The sequence below is a fragment of the Macaca nemestrina genome (genome assembly GCF_043159975.1).
Source record: "Macaca nemestrina isolate mMacNem1 chromosome 14 unlocalized genomic scaffold, mMacNem.hap1 SUPER_14_unloc_3, whole genome shotgun sequence".
In the NCBI taxonomy this organism is placed as follows: Eukaryota; Metazoa; Chordata; class Mammalia; order Primates; family Cercopithecidae; genus Macaca; species Macaca nemestrina.
Genome location: NW_027257579.1, coordinates 346,420 through 371,444, shown reverse-complemented (window position 1 = coordinate 371,444; position 25,025 = coordinate 346,420). Strand labels below are relative to the sequence as shown.

At 45.7% G+C, this 25,025-nt stretch overlaps 2 protein-coding genes and 1 pseudogene across 5 annotated transcripts in view; 2 read left to right on the top strand and 1 right to left on the bottom strand.

Annotated features, from left to right (window-relative positions):
* Positions 1-6: 6 nt before the first annotated feature.
* Positions 7-7,220, bottom strand: LOC139361186 (transcription factor NF-E4-like; annotated as a pseudogene).
* Positions 4,417-13,224, top strand: LOC139361187 (uncharacterized). 2 transcript variants are annotated; one of them, XM_071089659.1, is made up of 3 exons: positions 4,417-7,848; positions 7,956-8,062; positions 10,265-13,224. In XM_071089659.1, exon 3 carries the CDS (start codon positions 11,293-11,295, stop codon positions 13,090-13,092), a length of 1,800 nt encoding a protein of 599 aa, XP_070945760.1. In that variant the 5' UTR covers positions 4,417-7,848; positions 7,956-8,062; positions 10,265-11,292; the 3' UTR covers positions 13,093-13,224. The 2 variants fall into 2 exon arrangements, with proteins under 2 accessions (XP_070945760.1, XP_070945759.1); XM_071089658.1 differs by having other exon boundaries at positions 4,417-8,062.
* Positions 13,225-13,359: 135 nt separating this feature from the next.
* The window catches only part of LOC105471031 (zinc finger protein 669-like), a 64,293-nt gene continuing 52,627 nt past the window's right edge, over positions 13,360-25,025 (top strand). For 2 of the 3 annotated variants that reach the window (XR_011618756.1, XR_011618755.1), the window contains exons 1-2: positions 19,883-20,122; positions 24,268-24,394. Coding sequence is in view for 1 of the 3 variants with exons in the window: in XM_071089660.1 (XP_070945761.1) it covers positions 13,487-13,603; positions 24,268-24,394; positions 24,590-24,644 (299 nt within the window). In the remaining 2 variants the exon portion in view is untranslated. Of the gene's footprint in view, positions 13,604-19,882; positions 20,123-24,267; positions 24,395-24,589; positions 24,645-25,025 lie in introns of those variants that run through there. The other variant, XM_071089660.1, reaches the window with a different exon arrangement.

Below are 25,025 nucleotides of genomic sequence, written 5' to 3'. Positions count from 1 at the left end.
TAAAAAAAATACTGGCCTACTTGCCACCATCAGGGTTACCCTTGGCTCGGATGAAGTGATGGTAGTTGCCAGGGCTTCTGTTTCAGGGCACGGTTAGTCTTCAGCGGTAAGGCCCATAAGGTCCGAGTAGGAGGTTTTGGCTGGCTCAGGAAGGGATGGGGGCGGTCCTTGTGGGGGCCGCTCACAGTCCAACTTCCAGTGGGGTCCTCCACAGAGGGGGCACGGCCTGGTGGGCTTACCTGGGTTTGGGCATTGTCTGGACCTGTGGCCTTCATTGCCGCACTTGAAACAGGTGCCAGGTGGAGGTGGATTGCTAGGAGGCTTCTGTGTGGAGCTGCAGCCCTGTGGGCCTGCAGGGCCCCTGATGGCAGAGGCAAGCATTTGAAACTCTGCCTTTTTGTGCCTTTTACGTTCCTCATCATGATTGTTAAAGACTTTGAAGACTAAATTAAGAAGGTCTCGTTGTGGGGTTTGAGGGCTGTCGTCAAGCTTCTGAAGCTTGCACCAATTATCAGGGGTGGATTGGAAGATGAACCAAAGGTTTAAAATAGTGTTTTCTTCTGGGCTGGCTGGGTCTAGGTTGGTATATTTTCTCATGGCTTCAGTTAAATGAGAGAGAAAAAGGACTGGGTTTTCGTCAGGACCTTGGGTGATTTCTGAAAGTTTTTCATAGTTTCCTGCGTTATGGGCACCCTTTTTGAGACCTGCAAGGAGAAACACAATCATGTGGTCTCCATGGTGGCATCCAGAGGCCCTGTCTTGATAATCCTAGTGGGGGTCCTGGTTGGGACTGCCTCTGCGGCAGTAGGCTGGGCAGGAGCTTGGTCATGAATTGTATCAGCATGTGCCTAAACTAAGGTCCAGATACAGTCTTGGTCTTCTGGGGTGAGGGTGGAAGAGAGAATAGCATAGAAGTCCTGCCAGGTTAGTTCATAAGACTGGGTGAGTTACTGAAACTCTCTAATATAAGAGGTAGGGTCTTCTGGGATGAACCGAGTCTTTTGTTAGTTTGAGATAGATCGATGAGGGAGAAGGGAACATGACTGCTAACAATACCTTCAGTTCCTGCTACTTCCTGAAGAGGACACTCTAACACAGGCGCTGAAGTAAGGGTGGGGCTTGGGCCAAAGATGGCATCTGAGTGAGTATGGGTGGGAGACAAGGAATGAGCCCTAAGTGGTTCCTGCTGAGGGTTTGAAGGGGCAAGGGGGGTTGAGTTGATAGGCAGTGGAGGATAGATAGGGTTATAAAGGGCGGGATGGTTTTACAGGCTTTAGGAGAGGGCAGTGAGGAAGGAGAATGAGTACAGGCAATGCTAATGTTGTCCTGAGGAGAGGATGGTGTAGGAAAAGAAATGAGTACTTTTGGGGGTGATGCCGGCTGGGAAGATGGCAGCTGGGAAGATGACGGCTGAGAAGATGGCAACAGGGAAGATGGCGGCTGGGATAGATGGCGGCTGAGAAGACAATGAGGAAGCTTGAGGGGGTTAAATAAGACGGTTGAGAGGAAGAGGTAGGGGCTGGGAAGGGTGGACAGCAGTCTGCTCGATCTAAGGAGGAAAAAGAGGTAGGGTCGGGAAGAGAAAGGCAATCAGGGTGGTGAGAATGGAGAAGGATTTGAACAGGTGAGCAAAAATTGCACAGGTCAGGTTGTGATCTGAGTACAAAAAGGCCTGGACATAAGGAATTTCTCCCCATTTCTCTAGTTGTTGGCAATAATTGCTGAAGTCAGTTAAAATTGTAAAGTCAAATGTTCCATCTGCGGGCCATTTGGACCTACTGTCCAATTCGTATTGTGGCCAGACTGAATTGCAAAAAAATGACAAGGCACTTAGGGTGGATATCTTGCCTGAGGCCTAAGGTTTGCAAGTTTTTTATGAGGCAGACTAGAGGGCTATTTTTTGGAATGGAGGACTGGGAGTTTCCCATAATGGAGGGTAGGCTCAGGAGAACAGGGAATAGGAGACTGTCCTGGATGGCCTGAGGGAGACAATAAAAGGAGCAATTGTCACCACTGCCTTTTTCATTCCCAGAATGGGATCAAATGACTTAGAGGCATCCCCCTAAGACCAGATGATCCGTGAGTGCCTGGTACACAATGGAGCCTTCTTGGACCAACGTTGGATTTTCAGACCAGAGAAACTAAGAGAGGCTGTGCGGATTTTCCCCTGTTAACAGGGCTTCTAGGGAAACTTACCAGTAGGCAAAATCAGTGACCGATGTGCATGCGCAGAGAGGTGACTGGACGCTGAGGAGCTTCCTTTGTCCAGCTGCTGTGGCCTGCACTCTGGGGTGGAGGGGTACATCTATGGGGGATGTGGACCAGAGCCCCTCCCAGATTTCGGCACCAGATGTAAGGTTCTTGTATCAGTTTGAACCCCAAGAGTGAGCCAACAGACAACACAAAGCGATGTGGAGCAACATGCTGTTTTAATAAGCAGCTAAGTGTAGGTAGGCTGAGGCCTAAAATGGCATCAGCCCCAAGTGAGGACGGAGCAAAGGTTTTATAGCCCTCTGTAAACAGAAAGTGTCCCAGTCTGACGTGACTGTTACCTTGTACCCGGATGACCTCTTTCTCGATCTTCAGGGGTATATGTCTTCGGCGAGGGTAGGTGTCTTCCAGCCTGCTCTCTTCCTGCTCCTGCTATCTTGCTGGTGCACGCTGCTAGCGCTAGTTGCACCTTGCAACTGGGCCTGAGAAGGGAGGAGTTATTCATCTCCTTAAGCTTTCAAGCCCTGGGTAGAATCTTACAGATATCAGTGACTGAAGGTCAACTTAATAAAATAAAGAGAGAAGACAAGATTAGATAAAAAAGAATAAAAAGGAATGAACAAAGCCTCCAAGATACATGGGACTTTGTGAAAAGACCAAATCTACATTTGATTGGTGTACCTGAAAGGGATGGGGAAAATGGAAACAAGTCGGAAAACACTCTTCAGGATATTTTCCAGGAGAACTTCCCCAACCTAGCAAGACAGGCCAACATTCAAATTCAGGAAACACAGAGAACACCACAAAGACACTCCTCAAGAAGAGCAACCTCAAGACACATAATCATCAGATTCACCAACGTTGAAATGAAGGAAAAAAATATTAAGGACAGCCAGAGAGAAAGGCTGGGTTATCCACAAAGGGAAGCCCATCAGACTAACAGTGGATCTCTCTGCAGAAGCCCTACAGGCCAGAAGAGAGTGGGGGCCAATATTCAATCTTCTTAAAGAAAAGAATTTTCAACCCAGAATTTCATATCCAGCCAAACTAAGCTTCATAAACAAAGGAGAAATAAAATCCTTTACAGACAAGCAAATGCTGAGGGATTTTGTCACCACCAGACCTGCCTTACAAGAGCTCCTGAAAGAAGCACTAAACATGGAAAGGAACAACTGCAAAAACATACCAAATTGTAAAGAACATTGACATTGTGAAGAAACTGAATTAACTAACAGGCACATTAACCAGCTAGCATCATAATGACAGGATCGAATTCACACATAACAATATTAACCTTCAATGTAAATGGGCTAAATGCCCCAATTAAAAGACACAGACTGGCAAATTGGATAAAGAGTCAAGACCCATCAGAGTGCTGTATTCAGGAGACCCATCTCACATGCAAAGACACACATAGGCTCAAAATAAAGGGATGGAGGAATATTTACCAAGCAAATGGAAAGCAAAAAAAAAAAAAGCAGGAGTTACAATCCTAATCTCTGATAAAACAGACTTTAAACCAACAAAGATCAAAAGCGACAAAGAAGGGCATTATATAACGGTAAAGGGAACAATGCAGCAAGAAGAGCTAACTATCCTGAATATATATGCACCCAATACAGAAGCACCTAGATTCATAAAGCAAGTTCTTAGAGACCTACAAAGAGACTTAGACTCCCACACAATAATAATGGGAGACTTTAACACCCCACTGTCAATATTAGACAGATCAACAAGACAGAAAATTAACAAGGATATTCAGCACTTGAGCTCAGCTCTGGACCAAGAGGACCTAATAGACATCTACAGAACTCTCCACTCCAAATCAACAGAATATACATTCTTCTCAGCACCTCATCACACTTATTCTAAAGTTGACCACATAATTGGAAGTAAAACACTCCTCAGCAAATGCAAAAGAATGGAAATCATAACAAACAGTCTCTCAGACCACAGTGCAATCAAATTGGAACTCAGGATTAAGAAACTCACTCAAAACCGCACAAATACAAGGAACCTGAACAACCTGCTCCTGAATGACTACTGGGTAAATAACCAAGTGAAGGCAGAAATAAAGATGTTCTTTGAAAACAATGAGAATGAAGACACAACATACTAGAATCTCTGGGACACATTTAAAATAATGTTTAGAGGGAAATTTATAGCACTAAATGCCCACAAGAAAAAGCAGAAAATATCTAAAATTGACACCCTAATATAAAAATTAAAAGAACTAGAGAAGCAACAGCAAACAAATTCAAAAGCTAGCAGAAGACATGAAATAACTAAGATCAGAGCAGAACTGAAGGAGATAGAGACACAAAAAACCTTTCAAAAAATCAATGAATCCAGGACCTATTTAAAAAAAAAAATCAACAAAATAGATAGATCCCTAGCCAGATTAATAAATAAGAAAATAGAGAAGAATCGAATAGGGTATATCACCATTGATCCCACAGAAAACCTTCTTAAGCTGATAAGCAACTTCAGCAAAGTCTCAGGATACAAAATCAATGTGCAAAAATAACAAGCATTCCTATACACCAATAACAGACAAACAGAAAGCCAAATCATGAGTGAACTCCCATTCACAATTGCTGCTAAGAAAATAAAATACCTAGGAATACAACTTGCAAGAGATATGAAGGACCTCTTCAAGGAGAACTACAAACCACTGCTCAAGGAAATAAGAGAGGACACAAACAAATGGAAAAACACTCCATGCTCATGGATAGGAACAATCAATATCATGAAAATGGCCATACTGCCCAAAGTAATTTATAGATTCAATGCTATCCCCATCAAGCTACCACTGACTTTCTTCACAGAATTGGAAAAAAACTACTTTAAACTTCATATGGAACCAAAAAAGAGGCTGCATAGCCAAGACAATCCTGGGCAAGAAGAATAAAGCTGGAGGCATCACACTACCTGACTTCAAACTATACTACAAGGCTACAGTAACTGAAACAACATGGTACTGGTACCAAAACAGATACATAGACCAATGGAACAGAACAGAGGCCTCAGAAATAACCCCACACAGCTACAACCATCTGACCTTTGATAAACCTGACACATACAAGCAATGGAGAAAATATTCCCTATTTAATAAATGATGTTGGGAAAACTGGCTAGCCATATGGAGAAACTGGACCCCTTCATTACAACTTTTACAAAAATCAACTCAAGATGGATTAAAGACTTAAACGTAAGACCTAGGACCATAAAAATCCCAGAAGAAAATACCATTTGACAATACCACTCAGGACATAGGCATGGGCAAAGACTTCATGTCTAAAACACCAAAATCAATGGCAACAAAAGTCAAAATTGACAAATGGGATCTAATTAAACTAAAGAGCTTCTGCACAGAAAAGAAACTATCATCAGAGTGAACAGGCAACCTACAGAATGGGGGAATATTTTTGCAATCTACCCATCTGACAAAGGGCTAATTACTAGAATCTACAAAGAAACAAATTTACAAGAAAAAAACAACCCCATCAAAAAATGGGCAAAGGATATGAACAGACACTTCTCAAAAGAAGACATTTATGCAGCCAACAGCCATATGAAAAAATGCTCATCATCACTGGTCATTAGAGAAATGCAAATCAAAACCACAATGAGATACCATCTTATGTCAGTTAGAATGGCGATCATTGAAAAGTCAGGAAGCAACAGATTCTGGAGAGGTTGTGGAGAAATAGGAAAGCTTTTACATTGTTGGTGGGAGTGTAAATTAGTTCAACCATTGTGGAAGACAGTGTGGCAATCCCTCAAGGATCTAGAATTGGAAATACCATTTGACCCAGCAATCCCACTACTGGGCATATACCCAAAGGATTATAAATCATTCTACGATAAAGACACAGGCACACGTGTATTTACTGTGGCACTATTCACAATAGCAAAGACTTGGAACCAACCCAAATGTCCATCAATGATAGAGTGGATTAAGAAAATGTGGCACATATACACCATGGAATACTATGCCCCCATAAAAAAAGGATGAGTTCATGTTCTTTGCAGGGACATGGATGAAGGCAGAAACCATCATTCTCAGCAAACTATCACAAGATCAGAAAACCAAACACTGCATGTTCTCACTCATAAGTGGAAGTTGAACAATGAGAACACAGGGACACAGGGAGGGGAATATCACACACGGTAGGATGCAGGCCTGTCGGGAGGTGGGGGAGAATGAAAGGGAGGGATAACGTTAGGAAAAATACCTAATGTAGGTGATGGGTTGGTGGGTGCAGCAAACCCCCAGGGCACGGGGATACCTCTGTAACAAAACTGCACATGTAACCCAGAACTTAAAGTATATATATATATATATATAAAAGGAATGGCTAAACATTATTTTTTAGGCTAAACATTATTTTTTAAATCAAGGCCATTTCAAAGCCCTTACTTCACTGGATTCTCAGCCAGTGTTGCCCCCAGAGCAGAAGGCAGCTGTGGGAAGCAGAAGGGTGGCCCCACCTTCACCTGGAAGATTCCTGCTCAGATCCTGGGTCACCTGCCCCACTGATGATGCCCCAGCTGCTGTTGCTGGGAAGCCGAACCCAGAACTCCCTCAGGTCTGGTCCTCACTCTGCCCCCCAGCACCCCTAGTGCGGCCACGCAGGAGGATGGAGCCCCGAGGCTGCAGGGGCGGAAGCGGGTGGGTCAAAGCTCGCCTCGCCCCACCCTCAGGTGTTGGTTTTTGTTTTTTAAACCAAACAGAGCAGAGAGGGGCGAGGAAGCAAAAGTGACTCAAACTCAGGGCGAGCCAGAGCCTGCGGAGGCAGCAGCAATCCTTGTGCTGGGCACACGCCCAAGGCTGGCTTTGGGGTCAAAGAATAATCAGAGATGACACTTTGGGCCTGTCCTCTCCCCAGCTCTCCTAGGCAAAGTCGGTGCGTCTGAGGAGTCAGCCTGGACTCGAACTTCTGACACCGGACCGCTGCTGGCTTGCTGCCAGGACCCGAGGGGCCCCAGGACACAGGGAGGGGCATGGAGGGGGAAAGCAGCCAGACTCCGCCCAAGCAATTTAGGAGCCTGCCTCGTCTGTGGTTCCCCGCACCCCCAGCTCACCGAGTCGCGGGACAGCCCCTGGAGATCCCCAGGGAGGCAGGGTCCAGGGATTGCGGTGAGGCCCTGCGCCCAGGACGGCTGCGCCCCACCTGAGGGAAGAGTCACTCCAGTCCCTCTGGGCTGATCCACGTGCAACCATGGTAGGACGCAGGTCATCTCCAGTGAAACGCGAGGGAGGAAGGGTGTGCCTCCCTGTTCCTTCCCCACCCTCCCGGGCAGGGGCGGTTGCCCTTAGCAACGGGATGCCCACGTGGGATACTGGAAGTCTCAGCCTACCCCATCCCACCTCTCCAGGCCTGGTTTCTCCTGGGCGCAAGGGGTTACTTCAGAGCTGTCAGGCCTCCACAGTAGCACATTAAATGTTCTGGAAACTAGGAGATGTGGCACTGCTGTACAACGGTCAGGAATAGCCATCCTGTCCTCCTGACCAGGTGAAAACCAACTTCTGCTGGGAAGGAGCATGGGGTGGCGCCTGGCCTTTGGAGTCAGGAAGAACCAGGCTTAAGTAACAGAACTGCCTGACCTCCAGCTTGTCACTTCAGCTCGCAGGTCCATACTTCACTTGGGATGATTGGGTGGGGCACATAAGAAGCTGCGTTCATTCTTTCCTGACCCTCAGAATTCCTGTGCTCTCAGGGTGCTGGGTGCTGTTTCAGGTCCCAGTACACAGCACAGAGTGCACAGCAGGCCCCCGCGGAGGATCAACACAGTGGCTGAACACCGGGAAGGAACGGGCACTTTAAGTCTGCACATCTGAAACTTGGTAAGGCTAGTATTTGGAACTTGCCCACTCCATTTGAGTGGAAGCGTGGCCTGATCACCCACGGCGTGCCTGTACTGGCACTTTGGTTTTTGTTTTTGACTTGACTTGAATTGTTTGATACTTTGGTTTTGGTTTTGAACTGGCTCGGATTTCTGGATACTCTGCTTTTGGTTTTGATTCTGGTTTGGTATAAACTTAAAAAGTGTGTGTATGCCCTTTTTTACCTGTTCTTTGTTTTGTGGTGTGCGTGTGATGTGAGCGTGGTGTTTTGTCTCGTGGGAAACACGGGTCAGACACAAAGTGAGCCCACTCCGCTAGGAACTATGTTGAAAAATTTTAAGAAGGGATTTAATGGAGACTATGGGGTTACTATGACACCAGGAAAACTTAGAACTTTGTGTGAAATAGATTGGCCAACATTAGAAGTGGGTTGGCCATCAGAAGGAAGCCTGGACAGGTCCCTTGTTTCTAAGGTATGGCATAAGGTAACTGGTAAGTTAGGACAGCCAGACCAGTTCCCATACATAGACACTTGGTTACAGCTGGTGCTAGACCCCCCACAGTGGCTAAGAGGGCAAGCAACAGCAGTGCCAGTGGCAAAGGGATAGATAGCCAAGGAAGGATCCCGCTCCACTCACCGAGGGAAATCAACTCCTGAAGTTCTGTTCGACCCAACATCAGAAGATCCATTGAAGGAGATGGCACCAGTGATCCCAGTGGTGCCCTCCCCTTACCAGGGAGAAAGGCTCCCCACTCTTGAGCCCACAGAGCTTGTGCCTCCGCAAGACAAACATATCCCTAGGCCACCCAGAGTAGATAAGAGAGGAGGTGAAGCCTCAGGAGAAAGCCCTCCCTTGGCAGCTCGTTTGCAACCCAAAACTGGGGTACAAATGCCCCTGAGAGGGCAGCGGTATACTGGGATAGATGAGGATGGTCACATGGTGGAGAGGCGTGTTTTTGTGTACCAGCCCTTCACCTCTGCCGACCTTCTCAACTGGAAAAACAATACCCCGTCCTATACTGAAAAGCCACAAGCTCTAATTGATTTGCTCCAAACTATTATCCAGACCCATAACCCCACTTGGGCTGATTGCCACCAGTTGCTCATGTTCCTTTTTAACACAGATGAAAGGTGGAGAGTGCTCCAAGCAGCAACCAAGTGGCTAGAGGAACATGTACCAGTTGATTACCAAAACCCCCAAGAGTATGTAAGGACCCAGTTACCAGGAACCGACCCCTGGTGGGACCCAAATGAAAGAGGGGGTGTGCAAAGGCTGAACCGAGACAGGGAAGCTCTCGTGGAAGGATTAAAGAGGGGAGCCAGAAGGCCACAAACGTTAACAAGGTCTCTGAGGTCATTCAGGGAAAAGAAGAAAGTCCAGCACAATTCTATGAGAGGCTGTGTGAGGCCTATCATATGTATACCCCCTTTGATCCCGATAGCCCTGAAAATCAGCGTATGATTAACACGGCTTTAGTAGTCAAAGCACAGAAGACATTAGAAGAAAACTGCAGAAACACGCTGGGTTTGCAGGGATGAATATATCACAGTTATTAGAAATAGCTCACCAGGTGTTTGTAAACAGGGATGCAGTAAGCCGTAAGGAAAATCGCAAAGAGAATGAACGCCAGGCCCGGCAAAACGCCGACCTGTTGGCTGCAGCAATTAGAGGGTCCCCCTAAAGAGGCAAGGGAAGGGCGGCCCTGGGAAAGAAACTCAGCCTGGCTGTCAGAGTCTGCAGCGTAACCAGTGTGCTTATTGTAAAGAAATGGGACATTGGAAGAACAAATGCCCTCAGCTAAAAGGAAAACAAGGAGACTCAGAGCAGGAGGCCCCAGACAAGGAGGAAGGGACCCTGCTCAACTTGGCAGAAGGGTTGTTGGACTGAGGGGGACTGGGCTCGAGTGCCCCCAAAGAGCCTACGGTCAGGATGACAGTCGGGGGTAAAGACATTGATTTTCTTGTAGATACCGGTGCTGAACATTCTGTAGTATCCACCCCGGTCGCCCCCTTATCCAAAAAGACTATTGACATAATCGGAGCCACGGGGGTTTCAGCAAAGCAAGCTTCCTGCTTGCCCCAGACTTGTACTGTAGGAGGACATAAAGTGATTCATCAGTTTTTGTACATGCCTGACTGTCCCTTGCCCTTGCTGGGAAGGGACTTGCTTAGCAAGCTGAGAGCCACTATCTCTTTTACAGAGCATGGCTCTTTGCTGCTAAACTTACCTGGAACGGGAGTCATTATGACCCTTATGGTCCCCCGAGAGGAGGAATGGAGGCTTTTCTTAACTGAGCTGGTCCAAGAGATAAGACCAAGCTAAGCGGTGGCCAAAAGTGTGAGCCGAAGACAACCCTCCAGGGTTAGCAGTCAACCAAGCCCACGTACTTATAGAAGTTAAGCCTGGGGCCCAGCCGGTGAGGCAAAAACAGTACCCGGTCCCCAGAGAAGCTCTACTCCCCTCCTGCCGGTTCCGAAGCCAGGGACCAAGGACTACAGGCCGGTACAGGATTTGCGCTTGGTTAATCAAGCTACAGTGACTTTACATCCAACGGTACCTAACCCGTACACATTGTTGGGGTTGCTGCCAGTTGAGGACACCTGGTTCACCTGCTTGGACCTGAAAGACACTTTCTTTAGCATCAGATTAGCCCCTGAGAGCCAGAAGCTCTTTGCCTTTCAGTGGGAAGATCCGGAGTCAGGTGTCACTACTCAGTACACTTGGACCCAGCTTCCCCAAGGGTTCAAGAACTCCCCCACCATCTTTGGGGAGGCATTGGCTCGAGACCTCCAGAAGTTTTCCACCAGAGACATAGGCTGCGTGTTGCTCCAGTACGTCGATGAACTTCTGCTGGGACACCCCACGGCAGTCGGGTGCGCCAAGGGAACGGATGCCCTACTCCGGCACCTGGAGGACTGTGGGTATAAAGTGTCCAAGAAAAAAGCTCAGATCTGCCTACAGAAGGTACGTTACCTGGGATTTACTATCCGACAGGGGGAGCGCAGCCTGGGATCAGAAAGAAAGCAGGTCATTGGCAATCTACCGGAGCCTAAGAGCAGAAGACAGGTGAGAAAATTCTTAGGAGCTGTGGGATTTTGCAGACTGTGAATCCCAAACTTTGCAATAGTAGCCAAGCCTTTGTATGAGGTCACAAAGGGGGGGCACCGGGAACTTTTTGAATGGAGATCCCAACAACAGCAAGCCTTTCATGAGTTAAAGGAAAAACTTATGTCAGCCCCAGCCCTGGGGCTACCTGATCTGACAAAGCCTTTTACATTGTATGTGTCAGAGAGAGAAAAGATGGCAGTTGAAGTTTTAACCCAAAAGGTGGGGCCCTGGCCGAGGCTGGTGGCTTACCTCTTGGAACAACTAGACGGGGTTTCTAAAGGATGGCTCCCTTGTTTGAGGGCCTTGGCAGCAACTGCTCTACTAGTACAAGAAGCAGATAAGCTGACTCTTGGGCAAAACCTGAACATAAAGGCCCCCCATGCTGTGGTGACTTTAATGAACACTAAAGGACATCATTGGTTAACGAATGCTAGACTCACCAAGTACCAAAGTTTGCTCTGTGAGAATCCCCGCATAACTATTGAGGTTTGTAATACCCTGAATCCTGCCACCTTGCTCCCGGTATCAGAGAGCCCTGTCAAGCATGACTGTGTAGAAGTGTTGGACTCAGTTTACTCTAGCAGACCTGACCTCCGGGACCAGCCTTGGGCATCAGTAGACTGGGAACTACACGTGGATGGGAGCAGCTTCATCAACCCACAAGGAGAGAGATGTGCAGGGTATGCAGTGGTAACCCTGGACACTGTTGTTGAAGCCAGATCGTTGCCCCAGGGCTCTTCAGCCCAGAAAGCTGAACTCATTGCTTTAATTCGGGCCTTAGAACTCAGTGAAGGTAAGACTGTAAACATTTACACTGATTCTCGGTATGCCTTTTTAACTCTTCAAGTGCATAGAGCATTATATAAAGAAAAGGGCCTATTGAACTCTAGGGGGAAGGATATAAAATATCCACAAGAAACCTTACAATTATTAGAAGCAGTATGGAAACCCCACAAGGTGGTAGTTATGCATTGCAGAGGACGCCAGCGAGCTTCCATCTTGGTGGGTTTGGGGAATTCCCGCGCTGACTCAGAGGCTCGAAAAGCAGCATCTGCCCCCTTCCGGGCATCAGTCACAGCCCCCCTGCTCCCTCAAGCACCTGATCTTGTACCTACTTATTCTAAAGAAGAAAAGGACTTTCTCCAGGCAGAGAGAGGACAAGAGATGGAGGAAGGATGGATTCGGTTACCAGATGGGAGAGTAGCTGTGCCACAGCTGCTAGGAGCTGCAGTTATACTGGCTGTGCATGAAACCACCCATCTAGGTCAGGAGTCACTTGAAAAGTTGTTAGGTCGGTATTTCTACATCTCGCATTTGTCAGCCCTTGCCAAAACGGTGACGCAGCAGTGTGTTACCTGCCGAAAGCATAATGCAAGACAAGGTCCAGCCATTCCACCCGGCATACAAGCTTATGGAGCAGCCCCCTTTGAAGACCTCCAGGTGGACTTCACAGAGATGCCAAAGTGTGGAGGTAACAAGTATTTATTAGTTCTTGTGTGTACCTATTCTGGGTGGGTTGAGGCTTATCCAACACGAACTGAGAAAGCTCGTGAAGTAACCCGTGTGCTTCTTCGAGATCTTATTCCTAGATTTGGACTGCCCTTACGGATCGGCTCAGATAACGGGCCGGCGTTTGTGGCTGACTTGGTACAGAAGACAGCAAAGGTATTGGGGATCACATGGAAATTGCATGCTGTCTACCGGCCTCAGAGTTCAGGAAAGGTGGAGCGGATGAATCGGACTATCAAAAAGAGTTTAGGGAAAGTATGTCAGGAAACAGGATTAAAATGGATACAGGCTCTCCCTATGGTATTATTTAAAATTAGATGTACCCCTTCTAAAAGAACAGGATATTCCCCTTATGAAATATTATATCATAGGCCCCTTCCCATATTGTGGGGACTTCCAGGCACTCCCTGAGAGTTAGGTGAAATTGAGTTACAGCTACAGTTACAGGCTTTAGGGAAAATTACACAAACAATCTCAGCCTGGGTAAATAAGAGATGCCCTGTTAGCTTATTCTCCCCAGTTCACCCTTTCTCCCCAGGTGATCAAGTGTGGATCAAGGACTGGAACGTAGCCTCTTTGTGCCCACGGTGGAAAGGACCCCAGACTGTTATCTTGACCACTCCCACCGCTGTGAAGGTAGCGAGAATCCCAGTCTGGATCCACCACAGCCCTGTAAAACCTGCAGCGCCTGAAACCTGGGAGGCAAGACCAAGCCCGGACAACCCTTGCAGAGAGATCCTGAAGAAGACAACAAGCCCTGCTCCAGTCACACCCGGAAGCTGACTGGTCCACGCACGGCCGAAACATGAGGAATCTCATCGTGGGATTCATTTTTCTTAAATTTTGGACTTATACAGTAAGGACTTCAATTGGCCTTACTCAAACTGGTGACTGTTCCCAGTGTATTCATCAGGTCACTGAGGTAGGACAACAAATTAAAACAATCTTTCTGTTCTATAGTTCTTATGAATGTATGGGAATGTTGAAAGAAACTTGTTTGTATAATGCCACTCAGTACAAGGTATGTAGCCCGGGAAATGACCAATCTGATGTGTGTTATAACCCATCTGAGTCCCCTGCAACCACCGTTTTTGAAATAAGATTAAGAACTGGCCTTTACCTAAGTGATACAAGTAAAATAACAACTAGAACAGAAGGAAAAGGAATCCCCAAACAAGTAATTTTAAGATTTGATGCTTGTGCAGCCATTAATAGTAACAAGCTAGGAACAGGATGTCATTCTCTTAACTGGGAAAGGAGCTACAGAGTAGAAAATAAATATGTTTGTCTTGAGTCAGGGGTTTGTGAAAATTGTGCCTTTTGGCCATGTGTTATTTGGGCTACTTGAAAAAAGAACAAAAAGGACCCGGTTCATCTTCAGAAGGGGGAAGCCAGCCCCTCCTGTGCTGCTGGTCACTGTAACCCACTGGAACTAATAATCACCAATCCCCTAGACCCCCATTGGAAAAAGGGAGAACGTGTAACCCTGGGGATCGATGGGACAGGGTTAAACCCCCACGTTGCCATTTTAGTCCGAGGGGAGGTCTACAGGCGCTCTCCCAAACCAGTGTTTCAAACCTTTTATGAGGAGCTGAATCTGCCAGCACCAGAACTTCTGAAAAAGACAAAAAATTTGTTTCTCCAATTAGCAGAAAATGTAGCTCATTCCCTTAATGTTACTTCTTGTTATGTATGCGGGGGAACCACTATCGGAGACCGATGGCCTTGGGAAGCCCGAGAGTTGGTGCCCACTGATCCAGCTCCTGGTATAATTCCAGTTCAGAAGGCCCAAGCTAGCAGCTTCTGGGTCTTAAAAACCTCAATTATTGGACAATACTGTATAGCTAGAGAAGGAAAAGACTTCACCATCCCTGTAGGAAAGCTTAATTGTATAGGACGGAAGTTGCACAACAGCACAACAAAAACAATTAGTTGGTGGGGCCTAAATCACACTGAAAAGAACCCATTCAGTAAATTTTCTACATTAAAAACTGCCTGGGCTCATACAGAATCTTATCAGGACTGGAAGGCTCCTGCTAGACTATACTGGATATGTGGGCACAGAGCCTATATTCGGTTACATAATAAATGCATAGGTAGTTGTGTTATTGGCACTACTAAACCGTCCTTTTTCTTATTACCTGTAAAAACGGGTGAGCTCCTAGGTTTCCCTGTCTATGCCTCCTAAGAAAAGAGAGGCATAGTTATAGGAAACTGGAAAGATAATGAGTGGCCTCCTGAAAGGATCATACAGTATTATGGGCTGGCCACATGGGCACAAGATGGCTCATGGGGATACTGGACCCCCATTTCCATGCTCAGTCGGATCATACGGTTGCAGGCTGTCTTAGAAATAATTACTAATGAAACTGGCAGAGCTTTGACTGCTTTAGCTCGGCAGAAAACCCAAATGAGAAATGCTATCTATCAGAATAGACTGGCCTTGGACTACTTGCTGGCAGCTGAAGGAGGAGTCTGTGGAAAATTTAACTTAACCAATTGCTGCCTACAAATAGATGATCAAGGACAGGTGGTTGAAAACATAGTCAGGGACATGACAAAGTTGGCACATGTGCCCGTACAGGTTTGGCATGAGTTTGATCCTGAGTCTTTATTTGGAAAATGGTTTCCAGATATAGGAGGATTTAAAACCCTCGTTGTAGGTGTATCGCTAGTAATAGGAACTTGCTTGCTGCTCCCCTGTGTATTACCCTTGCTTTTTCAAATAATAAAAATTTTGTTGTTACTTTGGTTTATCAGAAAACTTCAGCACATGTGTATTATATGAATCACTATGGCTCTATCTCGCAGAGAGACTCAGAAAGTGAAGATGAGAGTGAGAACTCCCACTGAAAAAGTGAAAATTCTCAAAGGGGGGAAATATAGAATGAGACCACCACTTCTCCTGCTGTCTTTCCCAGCTTTTCCCCTCTCCCCTTTTCCCTAGTTTATAAGACAGGAGAAGAGAGAGAAAGCAAAAAGTTGGAAAGAAACAGAAATAAGATAAATAGCTAGACGACCTTGGTAGCACCACCTGGCCCTGATGGTTAAAATAATAATGATAATATCAACCCCTGACCAAAACTACTAGTGTTACCTGTAAATTCCAGACATTGTATGAGAAAGCACTGTAAAACTTTTTGTTCTGTTAGCTGATGCATGTAGTCCCTCGTCACGTTTTCCACGCATGCTTGATTTATCATGACCCAAAAAGGCCACGTATTTCTTCTTCTGGGAGCTCGGTTCTTAAGACGCGAGTCTGCTGACGCTCCCGGCCGAATAAAAAACCTCTTCCTTCTTTAATCCGGTGTCTGAGGAGTTTTGTCTGTGGCTTGTCCTGCTACACTGTCATCTAAAGGAAGAGATGATGATACTACTTCCACTACCGGAGAAGGTACACACCCCCCGTGTTATTGTTCCTCATAACTTGTGGGGGAGAGCATGATATTACTTCCAATATGACAGTGGCTTGACATCCAGTCTGTGATATTGCTCCTAATTTCCAGTTGGTAAAGTATGATGTTCCTGCCAAGAGAGTAGTCAGTGTACAGCCGCCCTGTGATATGTCTCCAAATATTCAGGGAAACACAGGAGGACATTACCCCAAATCTCCCAAAAAGTGTACACCCATTGTGTGGTATGGTTCCTAATATCCGGAGGTGAGATAGGAGAAGGATGGTATTCTTCTCCTATCGCAGGCTGTGTACACAAAACTTGTGAAATTGTTCCTAATATCCTGAACAAAGGAGATTGTTAGTAATGGACACACATTGCAGGGGGAGTAATGATTACGATCCACATCGTAATGGTGAGTAATAGCAACCCCCTCTCTCCCCCTCGCTGTTACGATCCTCATCGCAGGGGGGTGAGGCACCCCCCACGATATAGGGAGTAATAGGATCCCCCTCTCTCCCCCTGGCCTTATATAAGGATGCTGGCCTTATATAAGTGCCCCCAATGCCATCATAGACTTTAGTGTATTCACTTAAAGTTTTTTCCTCATTTAGATCTGCCAATCCCTTAATAGGTCTAATTGCTGCCTGACATTCTGTATTAACATTTTCATGAGCAAGCACCTGAACGATCACTTTCTTGGCATGAGAATCGGAAATAGCCTTTTGAGCCGCATCCAGCAAAGGAGTGATAGAATCTGGAAAAGGCTCCCTTGGACCCTGTTGAACTGTGTTAAAAGAAGGATAAGCAGAACCAGCGTCGTGAATTTTTTCCCAGGCTCTTAGGCATGTAGTTCTGAGCTGATCAACAGCCTTATCACCCATTACCATCTGTTGATTTAGAGTACTCCATGCCTGTCCGATTCCGAGCAATTGATCAGATGTGATATTAACGGGACGTTGGTCTTGAGCATTTCTGCGTGCCTGATTTATTGCTTCATCTGTCCACCAGGTTTTCAATTGGAGAAATTCACAGGGGGACAGGGTGGATCGGGCTAATGCCTCCCAATCCATACGTATTCAACGTCTGTTATAAGCCACACGTTGTAACAAGGAATGAACGGAAGGAGAATTTGGCCCATATTGTCCAATTGTTTGCTTTAAGTCTTTTAATATTTTAAAAGGAAATGGCTTCCAGCATGCTTGAGCAAGTTCTCTAGCCTCCTCAGCTGGCGAAATAACAACCAGAAACTGCCAAGCATTCAAATCCCCAATTTCTTGTGCCTGGCAAATGGATGCCTGGATTGTCCCTGTGCCATAATTTGTATTTGGACCGGCTCACAGCACTCCTCTACATAGTTAGCAGGTGGGCAAGCCTGGATCATTCACTTATGGTAATTGGCTGTTGGACAAGCCTGAAGCTTCCTTTCGCCATAGTTACTGGCGGGGTCTGCAACAATGGGAGCTGCAAGGCGCATCTCAGGCTCCCCTTCCAAAAATTCCTAAGTCTGGCATGGAGATGGCCATTCCAGACCTTCCCCTAAAGGCGCAGTAGGTGGCACTGTTTCTTTTCTACGTTTTTGGAGATTAGCTTACATACCTTCTCGTTTCTCGCCCTTTTTTAAACTAGACTGTCATGGTTCACTTTGCTGATAATTAGACTCCTGATTATTCAACTTTCCTATGTCATCCTGAAACTCCTCCTCCTCCTCCTCAGTGTGGAAGGGCTCCAGTGCTGTTTTAATTGCCGATCACACAGACCAAGCAGAGAGGGGAATATTGTGGCCCTCTTGTGCTGGTTTTAAGTCTGATCCGACCTTGTCCCAATCTTCTACATTCATGGTTCCATATTCCGGGAACCAAGGAGAATACTTGTCTACCAGACGGAACAAAGATGTGAGATTTTGGGTACTCACAATTACCCCTCCGCGGCGCAGTAACTGCAGTACAAGGCTTAAGTAATTAGTGAACTTACTCTCTGCCTGACCCATATTTTCCTGAGGTTTCCCTGGAATTCTCCGAGCGCCCTCCTTACCCTAGAGCTTGAAGTGAAAACCTACTCGGGAGTCCTTTGTCGGTCGTCCTCAGCTTTCCACGCTCTGGTGTTCCTTCACTGGATTATTTGTAGAGATTATGGGGAGTCCTGCATTGGGCACCAGAGACCAGCCTGGGCAACCGAGGGAGACCCCCGTTTCTACTGAAAAAAAAAAAAAAGCTAGATGTGGTGTCGCGAGCCTATAATCCCAGCTACTCCATGAGAAATCAGACAAAACCTGGCACCAGAGACTGATTTTCTTCTAAAATGCTTTCTCCAAAATAGTGTTAAAACAAAAGGGGGAAATTGGAAAGGAAAATATTTTGGGTCCCCCAAATCACTAAGATAAAGGGAAAAGCCAGTCTGGGAACTGTTTAGGGCAAACTTGCCTCCCATTCTATTCAAAGTCATCTGCTGCTCGATAAGAAGAATGCATATCTTACTGCCTCCTTTGGAAAGGCTCATCAGAAACTTAGAAGAATGCAACCTTTCGTCTCTCACCTACCTGTGACCTGGAAGCCCCCTTCTGGCTTCGAGTTGACCCACTTTTGCTTCTGGTTGTACCGCATCAAACCAGTGTTCATCTTACATATGTTGATTGATGTCTCCTGTCTCCCTAAAATGTATAAAACTGTCAGATACAGTCAGTTTCTCTTCCAAGGTTTGGCATGTTAACGTTCTTGTGTTTTGTTGTCGAACCCAACTTTCTTGCTCTCCATGCCTCCTTGCCCTAGTTACTGAACCTTCCCCGTCAGTTCTAATCAATCACTCACATCTGTTCCCTTGGTTACCTGCTCTGCACCCATTTCTCCCTTCGAAACCACACGTCCCACCGTTGTAACTCACAACCCCCTTCCCCCTTCCTTATTTGGGAAAATATTCACAAATAGCCAACTGGGTCAGTTTAGATCTTGAGGTCTGGCCCCAGCCCATGCCAGAGGTAGGGATTGCGTCAGGAATAAAAACCCTGGCTTTCCTTTGTTTTGTGTGCTCTTGAGATTGTGATTGATGCGAGCAGCAGCACGCTTCCGCAGAGGTAAATTGCGTTGCTGATAAAACTTTTACTTGAGTGCTGGTTTCACCTTGGGGCACCGAGCATTTATCTCCAACAAAACCAAGCTGTGCTCTGAACACCTTGGGCAACTGTCATCAGGACATCCTGAGGCTGTGTCACGCACAAGCATCCTGAACCCTGGCAAAATAAACTTTCTAAATACTCTTATCCCCAAATGCTCAAGGAGACAGATTTGAATAATCATAAAACTCCGAGGTTGCACTCCAGCCTGGGCGACAGAGCAAGACTCTGTTTCATAAAAATAAAATAAAATAAAATAAAATAAAATAAAATAAAATAAAATAAAATAAAATAAAATAAATAAGATAAGATAAGATAAAACTAAAATCAAATCTCCTGTCTCCCGCACAGCCGACTCTGCGTGAATTACTCCTTCTCTATTGCTATTCCCCCCCGTCTTGAGAAACCGGCTCTGTCTAGGTAGCGGGCAAGGTGAACCCACTGGGCAGTTACAGAATTGTTATTATATTGCTTGCAATTTTATATCTATATTATGCACAAATAGCTATAACCTTGTATACAAGGTTAAATGCGAATGTCCTCCTTGCGTGGTCAGATCCCAGCGCAGGAAGGACGCACCCCCTACAAACCGCTAGGCCGAAACGGTCATTCTGGCCTCATCCAGCCTCACGTGAGATCGCAATCTCCTGTCACTCTGGGCCTGAGGGGGCGGGGCCTGAAGCCCCATACAATCAGGGGCGCTGGGGTGGGGGCCGTTCAATAAGGCGCGCCGCCGGAAAGGAGAGAGCGGCTTCCGGGATCTGGCTGGCGGGCGCTTTGTCTCGCCTTCGCCACAGTAGGGTCTTTCTGTGAGTCTCCGCTGCTACTTCTTGGCTCTGGGAGGCCCGGGTGGCTCTGCAGCAGCCTCTGCCACCCTGTGACCTGCGGGTGTTGGGACATCCCTAGCTGACGCCGGGACACCCGGGAAGCCGAGGAATGGTGAGTGGACTGCGCCTGGCTTCCCGAAGTGGGGAAGAGGGCTGGGTGAAACCTGCTGGAACCAGCCATCGGCTGCGGAACCTGCGGACCGAGTCGCCGCGGCGCAGCCGGGCCTCAGTCCCCTTCTGCGCAAGGCCGGGCGGCGCGGGCAGCGGGACCCCTGCGTCCTGTCTGTACCTGTGGGCGCCACTTCCGCCGGCGGGAACCCTCTAGGGAAGCCCGCGCCTCCCCCACCCAGGTAGTGCGGTGACCACGAGAGGGTGATCCGGGAGAGCCCTGACGGTGAGCGAGTTCCAGCGTGGGAGGAGCTGTGGTTCATGGAGCTTCCAGTCCCACCTTTCTCCCCCTAAAATTAACCTGAGGCTTTGTTAAAACCTTAAACGGTGTGTTTGAGCAAACAGCGATTCATAAACCGGGTACCGCAGTCATGGTTTATGGTTTGGGGTCCACAGGAGGGGCGTAAATGAGAGGCTTTGATAAGGTTAATGAGGAAGCAAACCATACATATATATACACACATATATACATGTATACATATATATACATATATGCATATATATACACACATATACATGTACATATATTTTTTTCTTTCTTTCTTTTCTTTTTTTTTGAGACGGAGTCTCGCCCTGTCGCCAGGCTGGAGTGCCGTGGTACAGTCTCAGCTCACTGCAACCTCTGACTCCCGGGTTCAAGCGATTCTCCTGCCTCAGTCTCCCAAGTAGCTGGGCTTCTAGGCGTCACCACCACGTTCAGCTAATTTTTGTATGTTTAGTAGATACAGGTCTCCCCATGTTGGCTAGGTTGGTTTCGAACTCCTGACCTTAATTGATCGCCCACCTCGGCCTCCTAAAGCACTGGGATTACAGGCATGAGCCACCTTGGCCAAAATATTTTTCTGTTTCCAAACATTTTACATGAGAGGAAAGTAGAGAATAAATAATCTGACACGCTACTGTAAAAAAATCTTTGTGTCTCTCTTCTTTTCATCTTTCCTAAGTGTACATGTTACCAAAGTGTCTTTAGGTTGAGGTCCCCCTATGAAAACTTTACAGGGTGTTGTGTCCTCAGCCACCCTCCTGTCTTTTCCTAGTCCTGGCATTTTAGAACTGTCTGGTGATGACCCAGGATACCCACAGTGGCCATGTCTATTGGAGGGTCTAGTGAGTATCAGCCCCGGGGTCACCTCATCCCCAAGGACAGCCTGAGGTAGGGGGTAGAGTCTCTCAGGGGAGCAGCTGGATGCTCTTGGCCTTAGAGGAATCTCCTGGTATAGTTTCATCTAAAATGGTGACCCCTTAGGGTCATTAAAATTTTAGGACATTAACATTAATGGACAATACAATGTAATGTCATGAAAGGTCATTAAAATTATTCCTCCAGCCCGAGTTTTTATTCCTCGGAGACACATTGATGGTTTGTCAATTGGATGCTGATATTGAGAGGAAAAGGCAGAAATGATTTCTGCTCTCTAGTTTGTCTCAGACTTGTGAAGAGAGAAAAACTGTCCCAAAGGACAAGGAAAACCCACCCCAGAGAGGATGTGCAAGAACCTGAATATTAAAATGCACTTAAGGCCCACAGGAGGACAAAGAGCAGTGCCAGTGCCTCCTAGGTGGTCACTGAGTGCTTTACTGAACAGGATGGGTGTCCGGAGGGATAGAATGGCCTGCCGTGACACTTAGAAAGGTCTGTGTTGGAGTCAGCACTGCCTATCCTTGAGTTTGTTACCTTGAAAAGGCTTGTCCGCTTATTTGTGTTTCAGGTTTTCACGGACTGTAAGATACATTTTGTCAGTACAACTTGAAAGATAAAAATACTATTTCTAAAGAGGCAAGGTAAAATGATGTATTTCATTTGTTAAAAATTCGTATTTATTTCTTCCCTAGAGTGAGTGTAGTAAGTTTTAAAGGTCTGTTCTTTTTAAGGGTAATTTCAAATGGAATTGTAGGACTTAGCTTTGTAAATGCTACCGGTGAAATAAAAGTGTGACAGATAAATCGATGATTTACAAAGATTCACCAAAATGTCAGTTCCCCTCTTGTAGTATGGTGAAGAATTAATGACAGTGGACACATCTGTATCCTCTTATCTGGATATCTGAGTGTTTTTTTTTTGTTGTTGTTGTTTGTTTTTAGGAGACGCAGTCTTGCTCTGTAGCCCAGCTGGAGTGCAGTGGCGCCGTCCCTGCTTACTGCAACCTCTGCCTCCCGGGTTCAAGTGATTCTCCTGTGTCAGCCTCCGGAGTAACTAGGATTATAGGCACCCACCACCACACCCAGCTAATTTTCGTATTTTTAGTAAACACGGGGTTTTAGGCCTGGCGCGGTAGCTCATGCCTGTAATCCCAGCCCTTTGGGAGGCCAAAGTGGGCGAATCACGAGGTCAGGAGTTCCAGAGCAGCCTGGCCCACATGGTGAAACTCTGTCTCTACTAAAAATACAAAAAAATTAGCTGAGCGTGGTGGCAGGCACCTGTAATCCCAGCTGCTCAGGAGGCTGAGGCAAGAAAATTGCTTGAGCCCAGGAGGTTGAGGTTGCAGTGAGCCAAGATCTTACCTCTGCACCCCAGCCCAAGGGACAATGTGAGACTCCATCTCAAAAAACAAACAAACAAACAACAAAAAGACAGGGTTTTGCCATGTTGGGCAGGCTGGTCTCAACCTCCTGACCTCAAGTGATCGCCCGCCTCAGCCTCTCAAGGTGCTGGGGTTACAGGTGTGAGCCACCATGCCCGGCCCACTCTATTTTCTTTTTATTCTCTAAATTTTAATATGTTTGAGTTTGTCTGTTCCTTTAACACTTTTTTCTTACATAAAAAAAATTCTGACTAATCCTTCGTAAAAAAGAAATCTTCCTGTGACTTCTGAAAGTGTTCTGGTTTTATTTTTCATATTTGAATATATAATAAGTTGATTATTGTTCATGGAATAGAGAAGAATGCAATGCATTTTCCCAAGTAGATGCCAACCTGGTTTGCCTCATATTTTAAAGTGCATGTGATTTCTTTTTCTATTCTACAGTGCCTACTCTATCATTCCTCAACTTTCCATATAAATGCTGGGTCATTAACACTTTTTTTTCCCCTTGGTCTGCTTGCTCATCTCTCTGCTAATATTGTGCTGTCCTGAATATTTTTGTTTGAAAATCTTAGAAGTATGTTAGACAAGCCATCACTCTTTTTTTAGATGACTAAAAATCATTAGAGAGTTGTCATTTTTACTATGTATGAAAGAGTAGTTTTTCTTGCCTAAAACCACCTGATTTGGGAATTTATGTGTTTTCATAGGAATAGTATCTGGAAGTGGTGACATTCATGTCATTTTAAAAAACATGTGTCGTATTTCCTTTTATTCTTTTCTGCCTTGACATTGTGCAATAGAAATTTGAAACATTTTTGTATTAGTATTGTTAAATATCAATTATTGTTTTATTTGCTACTCAATTAAATTTAATAAGCCTATTCTCTCTTGGTGTAATCACATGGAATGGGCTCACCTCCCCCGTTAACAAGTGACAGCACATGTAAAATATTGTCTACCAGGGAAACTTATTGAACACTTAGTGTTCAGACTGTGTTTTTGTGTCTGGTTCCCTAAGCACCACTGCAGTGACACAAAATAATAGGCCTTCAGAAGAAGAAGTTTTGGCAAATATATTGCATAAGCCATTTAGATGCAGTGAGTCATTCTTATTACTTGGGTTGGTGGAATCCCTTTCAAAATGTAAGTTCCTAATACAAACAAAGATTGAACTTCGTGGGCAGGCATTTTTAAGAATAAGTAGTCTCAGGACTGATAATATTAACTCGCTTATGCACATCAGGTAGGACTTTAGTATGACAGATACTAGAAATGTACAGAGTGAAGTTAAAAGGTAACTCCTGGCAGCACATCTTACTCCCTGGATTCTCTAATGAGATGGGTGTTTCTACTTTGCTGTTGCCGTTTTGAATAGTTCAATTCTAGCATTAGTACTGCTGTGTGGAAGGGAGAATGTGTGAACAGAGTAAGAGTTGTGACAATCAAGTCATAGAATAAATGCTTGGAAATTTTAGAATCATGTAAACAGCTTATGAATTGAGTATAGATTTCCAGTGCTCTCAGTCTCACTCATCCTTCTATCCACATGTGTGGGATGTTCTAGGACTCCATGGCTTTTGAGGATGTGGCTGTGAACTTTACCCAGCAGGAATGGGCTTTGCTAGATTCTTCTCAGAAGAATCTCTACAGAGAAGTGATGCAGGAAACCTGCAGGAACCTGGCTTCTGTAGGTAAGAATGACAACACATTTCACGTAATTACAGAAGTATTTCCCGATCTTCAGTGCTATTTGTGATTTGGAATGGGGCAAGGGAATGATTTGGTGAATAAATCAGGCATGGGCACTGTGTACAATGAGCATGAAATGCAGTAATGTTTCTATAGTTTGAAATAATTCATGATAATTTTGTGGGTCTGCATTTTAGGAAACAGACGGAACGACCAGAATATTGAAGATCACTTCAAAAAACCTGGGAAAGATACAAGATAATTTGCACTGAGAAGAGGAAATAAAGTCCTCTGAAGGAATCTTAGCATGTCATAAACTTAAAAACAAGCAATCAAAGCAAATAAGAGTCACTTGAAATTCATTTCTTTTTAGAAAAATTTCACCGAAAATGTAACGTACTTCAGTGTAGCAGTCAGTGTTTGGAAAACAGTTTACTTGAAAATAGTACTACAAAATTGCATACATGAATGTTACCATTTTGGTCATAATCATGCAGGTGGTAGCTGTGTTTTCAGTAGTAGCCCATTTACTTTCAAGTAATTCAGTCGTGGCACAAAAACAACAACAACAAAAAAACACAAAAATCAATTTTCCCTGGTATTGGTAGCAGTGTAAGTCGAAGACCTATGAAT